The 20,078-nt window shown below is 40.1% G+C and overlaps 1 protein-coding gene across 1 annotated transcript in view; it reads left to right on the forward strand.

Moving 5' to 3' along the window:
- KALRN (kalirin, RhoGEF kinase) overlaps nucleotides 1-20,078 on the forward strand; it is a 338,232-nt gene that overhangs the window by 115,811 nt on the left and 202,343 nt on the right. The window contains exon 9 of the mRNA XM_019470941.1: nucleotides 1,832-1,954. Coding sequence (XP_019326486.1) covers nucleotides 1,832-1,954 — 123 coding nt within the window. The remainder of the gene's footprint in view (nucleotides 1-1,831; nucleotides 1,955-20,078) is intronic.

Genomic DNA, 20,078 nt, shown 5'->3' on the forward strand with positions numbered 1-20,078 from the left:
CTTATAAACTAAAGGATTTGGAAACCTAATCAATACCCACATAGATGACTTCAGAGGGAAGCTTTCATGTTACAGGAGGGATTTGGTGAATCGCCAGATGGTGCCCTTCTGTGTCAGGCAGTATGGAATAACTGCCCAAATGCAATATGAGACTTTGCTGCAGGAGTTGCCAGCTCTTGGATGAGTCCTGGAACAAAGGTTTATTCCCTATGGATTAATGTTCTAGAACTTTGGTTGTTTTTTGGGTTTTTTTTGAGAGTAAAGTCCGTATTTTGACCAGTACTCTGGCCTAGATTCATTGCCTCTGTTTTCATCTTTGTTTAAAGTGGGCATCATATGTTGTATTTCTTGCTTTGAATTGAAGCATGTAACAAAACATCTGTTTAGAAAACAGAAGTGGCGATCTCTGTCAACAGTCATCTAACAGTGACTAAAGCAGCCCAATATAACATTGGTTGGGATAAAAATTATATTTTTATGTGATTACTACTTTAATGCTATAAGCATGAAAAAGTTACTAGAATAATTTGCTGTAGAATTACAGTGAATGGCTATCAAATATTAATATATAGAAAGCACACACTGCGTACTAACTTCATATGAAACATTGTCTCTCCCACCCTGGTTCTGTGCCCTGGTACCAGAGCCCTTCTCAGGCCAAGCTGCCACGAGTTGCAAGGCATCCTGCAGCCCCTGCCCAGCATCGCTGGGGCCCATGCTCGCTGCTCACGCCCCAGCACTGCACAAAGAAAGGATGCAGCTCTAAGGCCGTTTGGAGGTGCAGCACTCTGTGGTAGTATCACTATCCTGGGGATGCTTGCAGTGTCTTCTCCCTTCAGTGTGACAAAAATACCAGCTACTTTTTGCTAGTCCGTTAGCATCAGTAGCGGTGAGGATCAATGACTCACTGTGAGTGCAGGGCTCCTTGCTGAATGAAGTCCTAGCTGCTTACACAAATACCAGTAGTGATCTAGTACTATTTATTCTCTTAGCCTCTGTGTATTGCGAAAGAAATGTAGAAGGGTGGAGATCACATCCTGAAATTTCCCAAGCTCATGTTGTCAAGTTCAATTTTTTTTTTTCCCAGCTTGTAGTAGACACCGAACAGATTTGATCTAAATTTTAGTGCCAGTGTTATTGTGAGAAGGAGCTCCAAATGGATGGTGCTCATACAGTTGATCTATTTTTAAAAGAAAATGCTCTTTAACTCTCAGAATATCAGATTTGCGCCTTTAATTTTTTTTGCATAAGGATCAGTTATACTTGGAACTGCACCTTCCAAATCTTTCAGGTTTTCAATCCTTTGTGGCCTGCAGTGAAGGATTCTTAACCTTTTCATTCTAGTTATTCTGATAATGCTTTCTCCCCACATTAAAATAAATTTTAAATGATTCCTCCATCAGGCTTTTGGACTCATTTAAGATGCTTCCCATTGAAATCTGCTGTTTATGTGAAATCAGGTATCACTGTTTTTCAGTTTACGCAAGGAGCTCTTAAGAGGAGGGTTCTTGTTGTAAAAGATTCTAGATTTCTGATTCCTGCTCCCCAAAATTCATTTATGGGAAAGTAAATATTTAATATCTGCCAGGCTCAAATAACTAAGCTACACTTCAAAATAAATCGAATAGTAAAAATCCAATAATCATAATTTACCAGTAACATCTATAAACATTTATCTTCTATCCAGCTGGAACAGACTTTGACAGATCTGCATGTGTTTAGCCATAGCAAGCACAAAACAATACCTCTGCAGCTGTTTTATCCTCACCCTGAGAATTTCTCAGTGCTGCTGAGACAAGAGGTGTAACTGGATGTTCTTCTTTACTGGCAGGTACTGGACTGGATTGAAAATCACGGGGAAGCCTTTCTGAGTAAACATACAGGAGTGGGGAAGTCTCTACACAGAGCACGTGCACTGCAGAAAAGACATGATGATTTTGAAGAGGTAGCACAGGTAAGAGTCTGAATCAGAGACTTCTGCTTTCTGGCTTGATTTTTTTGTTACTCCTCTTGTATATCGAGAAAAAACTCTCGCTGTTTTGGGGCCCTGTATATTCACACTGTTCTCTTCAAACATTTGGAGCTGACCAGGATGCTGTCTCCCAGGTTTGAAAGTTAGCATGCACACTGCAAGAGCATGGTAGCAGCAGGACTTATAATCAGAAAATCACTGCATTGGGTCGGAGGGAGGGGTCTCAAAGCCTAGGATAAATTGCAAGCAGTTTACAGGACAGTGATGCAAAGTGTTGGGACATAGAGGAGGATAGTTATGAGCAACAGCGATAGAAAAATCAACTGCTGCAGTGGAAACTGAGGACCTTGAGAATAAGGTGGAAAGCAGCAGCTAGTAAAGAAGCAGGGGAAACACTAGAGCGTGTTTGCAGTAAGGGCAGCTACCCTTCCACTGTTTCTGAGAGTACTGGGTATTGTGTGGAAGGGTTTTTTGTTTTGGAATGAGAGGCAATCATTACAAGTAGACTTTTTTTTTTTAATTATTATTTTCCTCATAGCACAGTGTAAGCAGGGCTTGTCCAGGAATTTTGGTATGAAGCCAAAAGCTTCCACCTAAAAGCTTATAACTTTTCCTCGAAGCGTGGTCATAGTAGATGTTTAAACATACATCCCTTCTTTATTTATAAAAATTAAAAGAAAAAGGACCTTTGATAAGTTCTTCCAGGGACTGAACAGGTTTTTTCTTTCTTTTTTTTTTTTTTTTTAAAAAAAAAAAAATCTTATGGCCAGAAATTATCCAGTCTCAGCTCTGGCTGTCAGATCATGTTACACCTTTTTGTTTTAGATTTGAAGCATCTTCTATCAGAAATTGACCTTCTGTAAAGGTACTTCTGCTTTGGGTGTTTCAGGTAAAATCCTGATTGATACATTCTGCTTTGCATAGATTAAATGCTTTGTCTTCCTGATGCACACAAGGCAAGTTATTGCTCAAATATTTCACTGTGGCAAAAGACAAAAATGTATTAGACTTTAGTTTTGTTTTTCTGTACTACCTTTTCCATGTGTTGGCCTAGTTTAGTTTAAGATGTTTCCAGCAACAGGGACATACCTCTTTCACTTTGCCCTCAGGGAAACTATTTCACTGCCTGATGGCAGCTACTGTCGAGATATTATTTTTTTTCCCTCTCCTTCATATTCAATTTATATTTCTCTCAATCTTCCTCCCCCCACCTTGTTTATATCCCTTTAGTCTTATTTATCTCCCTTAAGGAGATAAATGCCAAGGGAGGAGATGAATTAACAACCCTGAAATATCTGTAGAATGTTAGCATGTCTTCCCCTATGTGCCTCTTAACCGTGTTAAACAGATTTAATTCTCCTAGCATGTTCTTATTAACCAGTCCTTAAATCTCTTTTGTTACCTATTTCTTTGGATCCATTCAGTTTGCCAACATCCTTCTTTTATTTAGATGTTCAGCTCTTGATGGAATACTCTATTGCTTGGCTTGCTAGTGAACTTCAGTGTTACCTTTCAGCTGTGATGGGATGTCTTTGCATACCGTTGACAAATAACACAGCAGCAGTTCTAGATTGGTGGGTCTCTAAAATTTCATGGGGCCTCCTGTGGATTTAAGCCTTCTGGCAATAGGCTTGAATTTCTAGAATTACCTTTTGCATATTTATTAAAATGGACCTTAAGTTGGAGGTTGCAAACCACAGTTCTACAGGGCCTCATCCAAAAGCACAAGTTAGTGGGAGGTTTCATCCTGAAATCAACATTAGGTGTCTTTCCAGAAGATGTACTTGGGTCAGCTGTTATTGGATGCAATACTGGGGTGACGACTGAAAATGAAGATCGTTTAATATACAGGAGCTGAAACTAGGTGATTTAATGTCCTTTGTGACATTAATATTTTCTGAATCTCCCCTCCCTATGATATATTAGCTTCATAATTCCAGTTACATCTCACATTTCTGGATCACAGTTAGCTTTTTTCTTTTTTACCTCCTCTGAGTAGTACCTCACTGGAGATGTAGGAAAGAATTAAAAACAGGTGAGGAAAGACAGGAAAAATAACATGGTCTTGACAATAGAGATGAGAGCAAGCTGTGTTAACTGTCTGCACATGGAAACAACAGCTCACTTAAGGCTTGCTCTACTGGATGATGTAATTTAGAGATACAGCCCCTCATCAGGGTTTAGGAACCTTACAGATGTCCAGCTTGCATGTGTAGGTACTAGGGTAAGTCAGAATAGAATTATTTCACTTAAGACTTTTCTAATCTCTCTGTTAGTCCTCCTTCTATACTATTTCAGCATGTCTGTCTGCTGAAACAGACACATTTCCATTCACTTCACGAGGCCAAATTTAGAGCAAAGGGTGTATGAATCTAGTTCACTGGATGACCACATGTGTTCAAATGAAGGTGGGTGTTTGGGAGGAGGATGGAGAGGAAAGAGAAAAGTATAGTTTGCATGGGTACAGAATCTCTTAGGTTCCTCGAATCTGATTCTTTTACATCTTATGTGATAGCATCAATGAGCGTCTCATTGCTTTGCCTGGACAATTGTGAACAGTCATGATCAGTTCTGCACTCCGAGTATGAAGTTTATGGTGCCTCCTAATTAGAAATAACTGACACAAGTCAAACCTGGTTACTTCCCCCCTGGCTTTGACAGGAATAGTTTCCTCTGGTGCATTCACACCAGAAAACCATTGCTAATTTATGAGGCCTGTCTGCAGTGTGACACTGGAATGTGGTGTTGGCAAATGGACATGGGGACATGCGTTGAGGGGAAGTGAAAGGAATCTCAGGCTTTATCCGAGGTCAAGGACTCGAGAATATAATACTCTCTGCTTTGGAAAGAGTAATAGCAAGGGTAAGAGGGGAGGCCATAAATTTATCACACCTGGAGTTCTCCTGCAGAAGCTTCTAGTGAGGACGATTTTGTAGTTGGGGAGTAAATCTCCTCCCCACTCTGATTATGACCAGTTTTTGTTCTTCCTAATTCCCTTCTTGATTGCTTAACTCTTTAGAGTTGGTTGGTAAATAATTCTAACTTAAACTTAATTATTTGTCATTTTTCTCAAGATAGCGAATATCTTTGCCATGGCTAGGGTGTATAACTGGCATGGCTTATTCCCAATATAGGCATATAATAAAGCACATGTGCTAAGATCCTGAAACAAACTGATGAGTTTGCCCATTCCCCGCATCAGGATGTTAATTACTGGTGTTAACGACAATAAAGAGAGTTATGATTGTTTTTCTTAAAAAATAAAATAAAAAGTGTAGTACTGACATACCTGGTGAGATTGGCTGTATAAACAATAGTATTTGCTGTTGGCAGTTCTCTGAAAAAAACACTTAGCCTGCCATACAGTATAAATTTATTCTCCAAAATCTACTTTCTTTTGGCTCTGATGTATTTGTTCTTATCTCCTGCTGTTTCAGGAAAGCATTTGCAAAGGTCAGACTAGAAGCAATTTTCATGAATTTTCTTGGTATTTTCAACAGTGGGCAAAACATTCATGTTTTTGAATGCTGCCTAACTGCATGTAAACAAGAGTAGTGTATCTGGGATTGCTGTGTTGAGAAATGCTCTGATTGACTGACCTGCCAAGGCACTAGATTGAGAGGTGGAACATGCTCCCTCTATGTCTGATTAGAAACTGCACAGATTTATAAATCTGGATGTAATGATCCAATCAGGCATGGCCCAGATAGATCACATTCCTGCATACAGCTGTGCTCAGAAAATGTCAGTGATTTTAGAGCGCTGCATTGTGGGCAATAGGAAATATAATTTGGGGTCCCTTTCTCTTATAACTGCTGTTTAAACAATGCTCTGGCAATTTTTCTGATTGTATTTGTTCTACATGGAACGCACACATGGCAAATGTTTGAAATTGGATTAAAAAACCTGAGCTCCTGGGAGGGAGGTTGTTATGTTGTATATATACCTGCAGTGGTTTCTCAGCCAGTGCTGATACTGTTCACAGGCTGCCACCCTGAAAATGCCAACCTTGGGCACAGTGCCTACTGCACAGTGAAATTTAGTAGTCAGGCATTATTGGTGAGGTAGGTATCCAAGATATCACCAAAGAAATACCACGCTGTGGATGTAGCTGCAATGTTCCTGCAATGACAGCCTCTTTGCTTGTCTGGAATGACGTTGTGTGAATCGGATAACCATAGTTCAGCCAGTTATGATTGTAAATCCAAAGATAATTTCATTTTAGACTCTCTAACTTTTCCTTATTCAGGGCTTTTATCCTGAAAACCATTGTGCCTTCTAATTGGAGAATTCTGTTAACTGGCTTGCGTTCCCAAAATCTCCCAATGCTTCAGCATTATTGAGTTGAGCTGCACGTGTTGGAAACCCTTCTCCTATTCTCTGTGTGAAGAGAGGGGTCACAGATCATTCTCCTCCCTTCTGGCATTCCTGGCAATCGAGGTTAAGGTGGCCTTCTCGACATCCTCCTCTGCTCACAAAGAGCATCACTGCATTTGTGCTGGTGCAGAATTAGGAAAGATACTGGGGAAACAGGTCTGTTAATCCCACTCGCTATGCTGAATGGTTTTGTTATTTGACTGATCTGAAACAAGCATTTCTGTAGTCTTTCTCCATTTATGAGCTTTTCCATCAGATGTGCTGTTAAGATTTCCTATCGGGCAGGTTTATCTGCATTTTTGGGATGCGAACGCCCACCAGTATGTATTTCAACCTGCAGATGGCACTCGCAATGCATTGTAAAAGCCTTTACCTCCGCCAATGGTAAACAGAGCTGATGTTTCTAATCCAAACTAACCAAACATTGTCTCGAAGTGAAATGAAGCAGAAGTGGAAGCTGGCTCACACGCTGTCCCCTTGGTGTTCTCCCACCCCTGCCAAAACCTGCGTTGTTCAAGGTCACCCAGAAAAACAACCTTCCTTTTTTTTTTAAAAAAAAAATGTGAAGCCGGGCAGTCAATTGGGTTGTCAATGCTTTAATGCAAGGTGATGCTTGTCATCTGTGTTTATGGGAAAAACTGCTTTCAGATCTGTAGAGCTGCTTTCAAGGCTCTTGGGCCACAGTATGCTCACAGATATGACTAAGTTTTGTATTCAGTACCTGTGTGCACATTGCATGCAATAGTTGGTCTGTTTTTCACAGTAATCCAAAGGCACTGATGTTTATAAAAGTAATATATTACAACTCCAGCACGCAACAAAGCACATGTTCTGAACAGCCTTGGTTCAAAATGTGTGGAGTTGTCCCTCATTATCAAACACAGTAAGAAAGTAGACTGGAGGCTGAGCTGTGGCCATTGAAGTTCATGGGGCTTGTCTGTATATCCAGTGCAGTTTTGATTTAGGTACATAGCTGGATCCCATATTCCTGACTTCAAAAGTTTTACAGACTCCATTTTGCCAAGGTATACATGCAATGCATGGACTATTCTTGAATTATTACAAAGAAGGAGAGCCAGACAAAATGTGAGCAAAAATGCTGAGCTTTGCAGTGTGCCATTTGGGAAGCTATTCAGCTTTCCTGTTCTTGGGTATCTATGCTTGCTTTCCTCCACGAGAACTTTTGGAAGATGATGATTAAACATCTGAACTGGCTTTGAACCATCAAAGTTAACCTTACATGTATATGTATCGTTCTTTTAAGATTCAGCTCTTCCTTTTTTTTTCTTCTCAGGGAGGTAAATGTATTTCCTGCAAGGGAAGGCTTTCGGAGGAGATCTTGAAAGCCAAGAGCCTGTACCCTCCACTAGAAATCAAAGATCAGGTGATATGCTTCATTTGAGAAGCAATTTGTGCTCCAGTGTTCCTGTCTAGAGTATTCCCTTCCTCCATTGTACTGTTCCTAAGATGCTGTCAGTTCAGATTTTTTAAAAAGCTCTTGGAGATCTTTAAGTGTAAATATGTTGAACAATATGATTATACTGTTTGTCATGTGAAATATCTAACGGATTCAGTAAGAAGTCCTGCAGGTAAAAACGGTATTCTGTGATCTCTCTGTCCCACATAGTTTTACTTGAACCGCTTTAAAACTAAGCGAGGTAATGGAATAGTCAGGTCAAAGCTGAATTGCAAACAGCTACTTGTTTGGCCTTCAGGATAAAAACCTAGTGCTTTCCCATACATGTTCCAGCTCTGTTGGATGTCGTTGTTCTAAAGTTTGGCATGAAGTTCAGTACTGATGTAAACCAGTTAGGCATAAATTAGGAGCCCATGTTGATAATGAGCACTTACAGAGCGTTGTCCTAAGGTGAATTTTTTTTTTTAATTATTATTATTACTTTTTTTAAATTTTGTGACCTACCTGGTTGTTGAAAGGAATAGCTCACCAGGCATACTGGATTTCTCCCTTTGGGTTGGGGAGTATTTCATAGGATGAAATACTAGGCCAAAACAGGGAGAAAGCAGACGATTAAACCTGGTAAGAACTATGCTTGAAGTTAGCAATAACAACCGTAGTTTCAATAATGGCAAACCTTTGTAAAAATAACAAAAACATAAGACAGGCAACAAAAAATCAACCCTACTCTTATCTTCATCATTTGCATGGTCATTAGCAAATTCTGAAGCTATAATCTGCAGTTTCCTCTTCACTTCATTTACGTAAATGTATTTGCTTCTACACAGAGGTCACTGGCAGCAGATGACACAGGTCTTTGTACCGTGGTGCAGGAAGTCTGGGCTCCAGAGCTCTTGGTTTCTTCTCCTGGCTGGCAGCAGGCTGCATCTGGCAGTCACAGGCAGCAGAGAAAAATGAAACTGCCTATATATGGGCTGTCTGTGAAGGTTATCTTGGGACTTCTGGATCTAAAAACTTCTAGCAGCATAGCTGAAGAGCCAGATAGTTTATCATGGAAGCAATAGTATAACTCTTTGCATGAAGTCTTATCTGCTTCGGGGTGACTCAGGACATATCCACATTGCAAGCGCAGAGTTACTGAAACTGTTCTGCACAGCCTGAGCCAAGAACCAGAAAGGCTGGGAAGAGCTGAGCAGTATAGCGGTGTTAGATGCAATGCTATGGGGACTCAACTGCCAGACCTAAGTCAGAAGCAGGTCATGTAAGACACGTTTTCCCTGAGGAAGTGTGATACTCTTCAGAGTACGCTGTGGATATCAGTACCATGCTCCACTGCATTATCTAGACGTGCCCATGGAGACTTGGGCTTCAGGGGCTGCTGAAAGAGCGTCTTGGCTAATCTGAAAGTTTGGTGGCCGTTGGTACTCCACAATCTAGTGGTAATGGGGAACCTGTTTTTAGAGAGGCCCTATAACGGCACAGAAATCTTTGGGGCAGTCACTTGAAGAGCTGTGTCTATTACGCCATGTCTCTGAGTTTGCATTTCAGTGTATTTCTCCTCAAGCTAGAGGTGATTTTCTTTCCTATTTCTTCTCTTCCAAAATCGCATGACAGCTGGATCTTTTCATTAAACCGCCTACAGCATGATTCACAATCTAAATACTCCCTATAAAATCTTAAGGCTTGGCAACACAATACATTTTTGACAATTGCCAGGAGCTAGCTTCCTATTGCTGGTTTATTTGGGTACATGATTCACATCTAAATACTGCCTATAAAATCTTAAGGCTTGGCAACACAATACATTTTTGACAATTGCCAGGAGCTAGCTTCCTATTGCTGGTTTATTTGGGTAGGTTTATTTTTGTGTCTTTAAAATATGTTCCTTTAATTTGCCTATAAATGCAAAATGCTGTTCCCATGGCAGACTGGGAGAACAATGAAGCTATTTAAGAAATACGTATTTTTAATTCTAGAGGTTCTGGAATATGGAATTTCTATTGTGCAGGGAATTCTGAGTTTTTTTAATTCATTTCACTTTGAATCAGAAAAGAAAGCCAAAATTTCCTAAAGAAGAAAAATCCTGGAATTTGTTTTTCCAAGGCCATAAATTTCTTAACGAGAACTTTGGAAAATTGTAACACTGATGTGTTTATATAACATGCATATTAAAAATATATTCAATATGGTACTGATGTCTCAACTGAATAAACGTACAGCTGAAACAAAAGATTTTTACCATTGACGATTTCTGTGAAATGTATACTCTTAATGAACCACTGGTGTTTTGACTGACCTGTGTATGTTGGTGAAAACCATTGTCATCTAAAGGCTTTTGATCCCCTCTGATCATTCTTTGTGCTCTTCTTATTGGCAGGTCAGTGGGTTATCAAGCTGTACCTATTGATTCAGGAAGATTAATTGCAGCAGTGTCCAAATCTCATTTGTAATGATGGTGGACTAGTACTCTTCAGTTCAATTTCTTGTAGCTATTTATAGAGGCAGGGCTCATGGGGAGAAAAGTGACACTATGAATCTGATCAGCGTTTTTACTTTCTGATTTTTGTCATAGGGCAGTAGAAGGAGCTGCCTGTGGCTGTGCTGCTTTGTCCGGGCCAGCCAATGGTGTCTTTACATTAGCCACGGCAACTGTATTATGATGTTGCTGCAAGTCACAAATATGCTACTTTGCAGACATTTGGTAAAGGAAGTTTCATGTAGATTGAGCCAATATCAAAGAGATTTGTATTCAGTAACAGAGCACAATAATTTTCAAGGACAGGTTTTAGGTGTTTGTCATCGTTGTGCAAGTGTTCTGGGAATAGACTAACTGGGTCCGACTGATCACTCTGCTGAACAAGATTTAGAACAAAATCACACTTCTAGTTTTAGAGGAATTGCTTCTAATTAACTTGTTCTGAAGAGTGCAGAATCCCGTTTAGTGGCTGTATCTACACTGCAGAGAAGCTGCTTGGCAGGGTGGTTGTCCCTCTTTTCTTTCCCTATCACAGGTCCTTAATTGTCCACATGAAGGATGTCTTCTTATTCCCACATCAGGCGTTTGAATTGTCTAAAAACTACATTTGCATGATGAGACTATTGAAAATGTTCTATGCTGATTATATACAAATAGAAATTATTCAACCAACATCTTATTGCATATAAACTTGTTTTTAAAATTTATTTCCCTAGGATAGTTCAGATCTCAGTTTCTCTTGTATAGAAATAGGGCAACATCAGTGGATTTATAGAGGTCTTTTGGAATTACATGGGTGTGAACAGGGATAAAAATCCTAATGGTGTATAAATAATTCACTTGTTGATTCAGTGTGTGTAATCCAGCCATTAATATTGCCCTTCATAACCGTGGTCTGTGAGGTCTGGTTTTGCATAACCAAGCCCCAAGAAAGCACTGGTTTGTGTCACTATGGAAATAGCATATTGTTTGAGGCATTTAGGCATCTTTGTTTGGTGTCTGGTTCAGAGCACTACCACATGCAAAAGTGCAGGTTCCTCTCCCTGTACTGCCTCTGCTGAGCTAGGGAGAGGAATTCTGAGGTTGACATAAGAAAAGCAAGCAGAATCAGCCTTCTCATGTCACTACACTTAAAATGAAGCTTGTTTGGGGAGAAAGAAATTGCAAAATTTGCAAGAAGTCAGGGACTGAGGCAGGCGATGTTACTGAACTGTCAGTGAGTATGTGCACATGTGTCTGTCTAGCATGGTTGCCTATGTTAGTATGCAGCTAATACAATAGAAACCAATATGTGCTCCAAAACAATGACACCGTGTCCTATTAACATGCAACCCTCATTATTATTAGAGTGTTTTGTTCAATGCGGAAGGGTTGTTTTTTCTGCACAGTGTAGGTAACTCCTCATGACATTAGTGAGATCCACAGCTATGCAGCAAACGGAAAGCAGAGCCTGCTTTTGCCTCCCCCAGAGTAGTATTAGGGCTCAATGCAAAAGTGCACAGTGTAAAAGGGCGTTTGTGACTCATTAACATCAGGGAATGGAAAGTGCAGCTGTCACGTTAAACGAGTCAACCTGAGAGCTGAAGCGAATGCATTGAGTGTTTGGTGAAATGAAGGGTGTTTCTGCACGGAGAGGAGAGATGGCCGAGAGCCCTAGTTTTTGGCGACTGGCTCCTGGTTGTTTTGCCTGTGGCCAGGATTTATACTGACAACCAGAACTCAGATTTGTCAATGCCCACACATCAAAGCTGAGTGCAGGAAGGACTTTGAAACCTGCAGTGCTCCACAGCGGGGGAGAGAGGTCTAGTACAATTTCAGTGTTACTTTCTGTTGACTTCTGAGGTTTGCTGTAGGCTCAAAATGGACCTAGCTGAATCCTTTTTAAAATCAGGGGTAGGTGTTTGTTCCCACCACAGAAGTGGCTCAAACAAATACTGCCCAGCCAGGAATGCATTCACAGCATTTCTCCTTTGTAAAAAGTAACCATTGCTGACACGTTTCATGGGGCGGCAAGCCATCCCTCCGAGTGCCAGGCCCTTTCCCAAAAGGTTAATAGTTTTATCTGTGCCAAAGCACAGTTCCTCAGTGCACACCGAGTGATGGGCTCCATTCCCGCTCTGCTCCTCTGTCATGCATTGAAAACCAAATGGGAGAGAAGCAGCCTCACAGCACAGCTAGAGCTGTGCAGCCACGCTGAAATATCAGTCAACTCACCAGAGTGTGTGCTCCCCGTTGGGATTGGTAATTGGGTCACTAGGTCATTTAACTGTTGTAAATCTAGTTTTCTTGTAGTCGCATGTAAATGTGGGGACAGAAAAAAAGATAATTCAGAGCACAGAGCAGAATCCGATTTGTGTGCTAGGATAGGGACACAAAAATAAGGAGATTATTTTGGGATGAGAATGGTGAGGGGAGTGTCAATTGCTGCTTGGACCTGCTGGGCATGCCTCCAGGGGTGGGGGCAGGTGCTCAGATCGTACTGCTTGGGGTTTGGCACAAAACTGGGACTCCAGGATATCAGGCAGAGAGAGATCAAAAGACAACTCAAAGAGAATTTCTCTGATCTTTGTTTTTGTCTCATATTATGTCCAGTCTTATCCTTTGGGGGCCTGATTTGGGAATTTTGGAGGAACGGGGATTGGATAGGGTGAGGGAAGGATTTGGCAACATTAAATAAAGAATACACTAGAAAGCTCTCAGGATTTTTTATAGTAAAAAATTTGGCAGATGTTGACTATAGAGGCAGTATCTCATATGCCTGCAATATTCTTGGAGATCTACTACATGCCAAAAATCAGTACGTTTTATAGCATGAAGATTTCTGGTGGGAATACTGTTCTGTACCAGATCTCTCATTGTAAGTCACCATTAAGATATATTTATCTCAGATCATGTGTGGCTGCCTAATAAGAGCCAGAAATAAAAAAAAAAGTTATTGTTCTAAATCTTTGTTGTGATTATGTATAACCTGAATTGAATTTCACACAGTAGAACACACTTTTAAAATGCGCCCCATATGAATGCTTTCTGACTAACATGAAAAATGTTAATTCCTGTCTGGAACTTTTCTAAAATGTATGAATTAGTCTGGTGTAAAATAAATAAATAAAATGGTTTATTACTTCCAGGGTAGTGAAAACCCCTTTTATTTTTCCTCATTATAAATATGCAGTACATCTCTCTAGCTGTTACAGAAGATTTTAATCTTTTTAAGTTTTAGAGAAGACTAAGCCCTTAGTCCATTTTGCTTTGGTGGCACCTCTGAAGAACTAATTTGATGGGTAAGCTGTACAGACAGTTCACATGTCAGGGAAGTAACAGTGGTGAAAAATTGGTTTATAAATCTAATAAGATACAGAGAATGGTTTCTACTCATTTGAAACAAATTCCAATGTGTAAACCATGACGGAGAGCTGAATTAATGTTGACAGTGAAGAGATTTTTGAATCCAAAGGGACCATCTTGCTGACCTGCTCCTAAGGACACTGAGCTGGAACAAGGAGATGAAATAAAAAGTTATTTCAACTTTAATTGAAGCTGGGGAGGCTGCTTTGTTCTTCTACATAGCAGAGGGGCATTTGCCGTCAAATTATCTGAGGTCCAGAGAGTAGAGGGATGGGGATGGAGGTTATCTGAGTGGTGGACAGGTGGTGTGTTACCATTCCTGTTCACAGGGTATGTTGAGAAACCTCCTTCTGCGAAATGGAAATATCCAAATTGTCAACAAAACAGAGGCGTTGGTGTTTTATTCTCATCACGTGTTTTGTCTCCAGCAGGCAGCGTACTGAAGTGTGAGGTTTACTCTGGATGGAAAGACCAATTTTTAAGTGAATCTTTGCTACAAGTTAAACTTGCCTGGGCAAATAGAAGGGATCCAGGAGAACACCAAGGGACTCCCTGCTTCCCTCTGAGTCTAGAGGGAATATAGACAGTGCTAGCACATGGCACTAGCTCTGCTGCACCGCAAGACATGATGTCCATTTCCTGCATCACTCCCACCTGGGTTGGCGCATGGGAGCTGATGCAATGCAGTGTGTCAGGGAGGTAATCTGTGTTTCAAAGGAGCAGCAGCAAAAATTTCATTAAATCTCTGTATCCTTCCTGAGGTAGCAGCAGTGCACTGACCCTGCTAAAAGGCTGTGGCATATCTTCCTCCGCATTTTATCTGTCAAACATCAGTTTGCTTGTCAGAGGTGGCCTTTAACTTATGGCAAAATAGAGTTCACTGCAAATCTTGAGGTCCTATGATGCATTTGTGGTAGACTTACCTTTTTGCAGCAGCCTGTGTTGCATATAGTAATATTACTGTCACATATTACCAGATAGAAAGAAAGAATGATTGTTATGTGATGTATATGCAGTACTGTCTTTTGCTCCAGACTGCCTAGTTTCTCTATTTGCCTATATAGGAATTCTTAAGCCAAAAGCTTTGGAGAATTCGGGACAAAGTTTTGCTGAATTTTCTTCTGTTAAACATTACCTCATTCTATAAACAGTCCCATGTGGCTCAAAATGTGCTTCAGGAAAGATGTTATAACCCGTCTCTACATTAATGGAAATAAAGGCACAGCTGAGTCAGGGTAGTGGCTGTGGGGGAAACAGGGAGAGGAAATGCTTTGTTGTCTTATTTAAAGCAGGTTTCATAAAAACCTAGACACTAGAAACAAAGCCAGGCAGTTTACAGAATTCACATCCTCAGAGGTTTATTTCTGTCTCTGTTTTCAAGGCAGTAGTGCTGCTAGTTGTATTTGGTACTAACTTTTCCCAGTGCTGCTGATGGTCTAAAGCCTTTTAATACTGTCGTTGCTGTGTCTTTGAAATCTCCAAACTGTGAGCATGATATTAAACCCAGAATGCCTGAAGTTATTTCAGTTTAGGAGACCGGCAGGACTTGATAAAGCTGTCATGATTGCATTCATGTCTGCAGGGCTCAGAAAAGATGTGAGCTGAGCCTTTGGGACAGAAAACAATACTGTGCACTCCTACATTGCTGCTCACCTCTGAGCTGCCACACATTTCTCTTTTTTTCTCCACTCACCTTCCCTTTTTCCCCTATCATAAAGAAGTTGTGGGGCTTTGCCGTGAACTGTCTGGGCTTGTTGATGGTATTTATCATTTGAGAAGCTTTCAAAATGCTGCATTTCACTCCTGACAGTTGCCTCCTTGTGCTTCCTTGTCCTTTCGGGGGGGTGGGGGCGGGGCGGAAAAGTTTTCCTCATTTCCTCACCTTTGCTGAGTTTTAAAGGCTCAGTTACCTTACAGTCACTTGAGCAGCTCTCATTCATACACTCTGCTAATCACTCAATTATCAAGTCATTGTGCAGTGATAATACTGTTTTACTGGTACACTCACCATGCTGCATAACATTAACCAATATCAGATGATATTATTTTTTGGCTTTAAAACCAGTTTGGTTTCATGTCTAATACCTGAACTACTGTATAATGGCATCTCAGTCAGTTATGTTGTCTTCATTGTTCTGCTGTCCTTGCTGTTGCTCACTTCCACATGCCTGTTACTGTGCAAGGATGTTCTCAAAGAGAAGGGATCAAGCTCTTTTTATGGATGTTACCAAAGATCAAATGCTAGGATAAAACTGCGCCAATAATCATCAATTTCAGATATCTTCCCTAATTCTTGTACATCCTTGTAGAGTCCATAAAATATTGAAAATATTTAACAGCAGCGGGAGTATTTAATCATCTCATTTTAATATGCTGTTTAGGTATGCTTCTCCCAGAAGAGCAGTAGGGTGACAGAAGAAAAAAAAAAAATTCCGAAGAGTATTAGTTGATCTTTACCTGCATAACCCTATCATCATATTTCCTAGTCCTTCCGCTATAAGCACAAAATGAACGTCCATATTAAGTAGATACTCTTTCTATTTAGGGTGCCTTAAGGTGCCAAAGTGAGGTATAACTGCTGGCTTTGAAGGGCTGTGAGACCCCCCTCAGGTAAAACTGTCAAGTTTTTTCAATGCAGTCTCTGAAAATTTTCCTCTGACGGTTCTTTAGTTTGTAAACGGATTTGTTCGTGTGTTAGACCGAGTGGATGAGCCTTCCTGGGGCAGCACTGCTGTCTCAGCTGGCAACCTCTCTTGCCTCAGGAAAAATGCCAAAGATGGCTTTGTGGCATTAAAACTTCATTCTTGTGCCGAAGGGGTGTTGCTCCAGCTCCTACGTGGAGTTTTGTAGATCAAAACTTCTTAAATCCCATCTCACAAAATGTAAACGTGCATGTATTTCTGGTAGTTTACACATCTTTGAAGAAGGTACAGTTTATTAGACTCCAGTGTAATCCTGCAATGATATGCCCTCCTTATAACAAGAAGTGTGCGGATGGCTTCCCTGGAAGGAGTAGGACTATTTACTTATCTCATATAAAGCAAGCGCTTAGTGGTTTAATAGAGGAGTTTGCACATATATACTCATTAAAATAAAATAGGGAGGAAAGAGGAAGTTTGCCAGGCTCCAGGTGAAGCCTTTGGTGGGTGTAGTCTTTCTGCCTACAAAAAGAATGAAATACCTTATCTTCTCCCTTGCAACAAAAATAAAAATGAAACTTGTAACATTTAAAAAAAAAAAAAAAATCTAAGCAGAGGTTTGAAAAGTCTAGATCTTTGCCAAACATGCTTTTGAGCATTCTGATTTAGAAGAAGAAAATAGTTTTGGAGGCCTTCAAAGTAAAGTTCTTGAACAGATGGTACTTTTCAGTAATGATAGAAAAATTCAGTGATGGTTAAGCAGACCACACTGAGCTAAGAACTTATCTTGTTCTTTGTGCACGCACGTTGCATCTATGTGTCTTTGCATACTTACTAATATTGGATATGATGTGTGATATTAGATGGCATTTAAAACATTATTTCACTATATGTTTCACTGGCATTTAATTGGATAATGGTTGTGATCACACTGGAGTTAATTAGTGTGATTGTGGTAATAAGAGTATTCTCTACTTGATGTATGACTGCACTTCTGATTGAGATGAAGAGTTGATGTGATAAAATATAGGCAACATTTTTTTTAATCTAAGCACTCAATATGAAATAACACAAAGAAGAATTCTTTTAGCTAATGTATTTCCAGCTGTTAATTCTAATCTTGCTTATTTATTAGTTTGAAGGTCTAAGGTAGCTTTTAAACGCTTTATCTGGGGTTTCAGCATTTGACGTAATGTGTAAGTGTCATTCTTTTAAATTCAAATAATAAATTCAGCTCAATTTGTATGTGAACCCTGAGGAAAAATCATAAATAAAAGATAACGATACATGGAAAAATATCTGGTTCTTGGTGATGGTTAGTGAGGATGCTGTGTGATATCCACCTCGTAATTCCTGGCAACTCTTTATTTCTCATTCGTGCTGAAAAATCCCTTATGCTTAAATAATCTACTGAAATCATGGAATTACTGGAGGTGTAAAATAGTAATTAGTACCAGCATGGTATTATATCTGGCCTCTTAGCTATCTGAAATGGGAGCAAACTTCACATTCCCCAAATCTGTGGATGTTCCTGAACTGAGCTAAGCTTCAAATGTTGGTGAGGAAAGAAGTAACAATGGATCAGTAAATACAGATGCTTAGCCAGAAAATGTCTGAAGAGAAATCATTTAAAACATTGTGAATGAGCCATAGTCCCACAATGGGAGATGAGAGGCTTAAGGACCTTTCAACCCCATGTACCAGCTGCAAAGATAACTTTTCCAGGAGCTGGGAGAGAGGTTTTCTAGGCATTGCTGGTGTGCTGAAGCACAGGAGACGTTCCAGGCACTCTGGTTCCTAGACTGCGTTCGCAAATAGATGCAGTTCTGAGAATAGTGGTAATTTTGTTGAAATTGTCAGGTGGTTGATACTTGGACACACACTCACACGTGCTTGCACTCACGAACTTACCTGAGACCCTCATTTGTTAAACTACTTAAACAGATGTGATTCACTCATTTAAAGGTAGGCATGTTCTTACGTGTCCATCAAAAGATGAATATAACAGGCTGTAGTATTTGCAGAGCTCAAACTTCAAGGACAGTGCAAGGAGAACTGGGGCAAAATTGTGACAAGAAAAACTTAAGATTAATTGCCATATCTAAGGGAAGAACAGTCTGCAAAAGAAGGTGATGGAAACTTCATTAACCTGGATATTTTTTAAAAAGGTCTGAAGAAGTTTCCGTTCCAGTGTACAGTAGGGAACAATCCTGTACTGATAGAGCAAGTGGCTGCGTGACCTCAGAGAGATGTTCTGCCTTTAACTTCTGTAACTGTAATTCGTGGTAAGTCTGTTTTGAATGAGCAATAGAGCACAAGTAAGAATACAGGTCTTGATTTGATTATGTGAAATTCAAACTGAATAAAATCACATCTTACATTAGATCATCATATGCACTTAGCCTTTGCCCTTCTTAAGGGAGGAGGAATTTTGACAAAGATGGATGCTTCCTTAAACCCCAGATTATTTATCAAAGAAACGCTTCATTGTGGTCACTCATTTTAGCTTTAGAATATCAAATTACTAAAGATATAATTCTCCACAAAAGCCTGACTGTGAGATCACTTAACCTAAACAAAAAACTGGAGCTAATTTTAACAAAATGGCTTGAGCAAAGAATCTGATAGCAGTAACTGAACTTCATAATTAAGGATAACAATAGTTTATAAGGATTGAGAAGAAATGCAGAATCAGCGCCATAATTATCATTTTGTGAATGTGAATTGTGCTGTAGTTTCTGCAGGGAGGACTGCTACCCGCTGTCTATGCACAGAACAGGGGTACAAGGCCTCCGGAGTTCTATTTTTAGCCCTTTGCCATTTTTTGTCTCCTCCTGCGATCTTGAGTAAATGGCTAGGAGGCTGACCCAGTTCTCACTGAAGTCAGTAAGATCCTTTTTACTGTTTTCAGTGAGAGATGGATCAGGCTTTGAACTTTGTCTCGACATCCCATCTTCACAGCAGGAGTAATAATACTGCAATCTCATCTTTGGTGTTGAAGAGTCAAGTCACGACTCTAAAGAACGTAAAGGAGATACCACATCAGAGAGAACCTAATAAGTCTCCTAAGCTTCAGCCTGCAGGCATCAGATGGGATTCACGTCACTAGTCTTTAGTCAAGAAGATCAGATCTAAACTAGTCATCTAAGTTGTCTCTCTAGTCAGTACTTACTGGCCTCTAGACATGCCGTCTCTTCTGTGCCTTTTATATGGTAAAACCTAGGTGACAAAGCTCTCTGAATCAATATGAGGAACCTTTGCCTGGAACTGCCTTTCACAGCCCCAGAACTTAACACAGAATAAGGCAAACCAGTGCTGCCTTGTTCCCCTTCAGCATATCTAAACATCTACGTAGGAAGTGCAGTGTCCAGGGTATGTCGTCTGTGTTTAATGCGGTAGTGTATCTGATCACCTGCCCTGTTCCTCTACCTCATGTTTCTCCTGATGTATACAACTAAACATCTTTCTCTGGCTGATCAGCATGGTTCACAACACATTGGAGATCTTGGAGACAGTTACCATGAAAACTTCTCAAATATAATAAACAGCTGTAAAATACTGTGCAAGGGGAGATTGTTCTGGAAAAAAATTGCCCAGATTTGGGCCACGAACTCTGCCCTGGACTGCCATTAGACACAGCTATTTTCAATGTAATCTGCCTAGAAACATGCAGTAATAAACTAGTTACAAGTGTAGTTGCTAGGAGTAGAGGGAAAACTACATGGAATCGTTTTCTGAAAATGCACTTGTGTCGAAACCAAAATGCTGCACTACATTGATGGCTTAAAAATGCAGGGAGGGGTCAGTGAAAAGCACAAATACATATGATTGGTACTTTTCTTTTTTTTTTTT

The sequence above is a fragment of the Aptenodytes forsteri genome, unplaced genomic scaffold (assembly GCF_000699145.1).
Source record: "Aptenodytes forsteri isolate BGI_AS27 unplaced genomic scaffold, ASM69914v1 Scaffold255, whole genome shotgun sequence".
Classification (NCBI taxonomy): Eukaryota; Metazoa; Chordata; class Aves; order Sphenisciformes; family Spheniscidae; genus Aptenodytes; species Aptenodytes forsteri.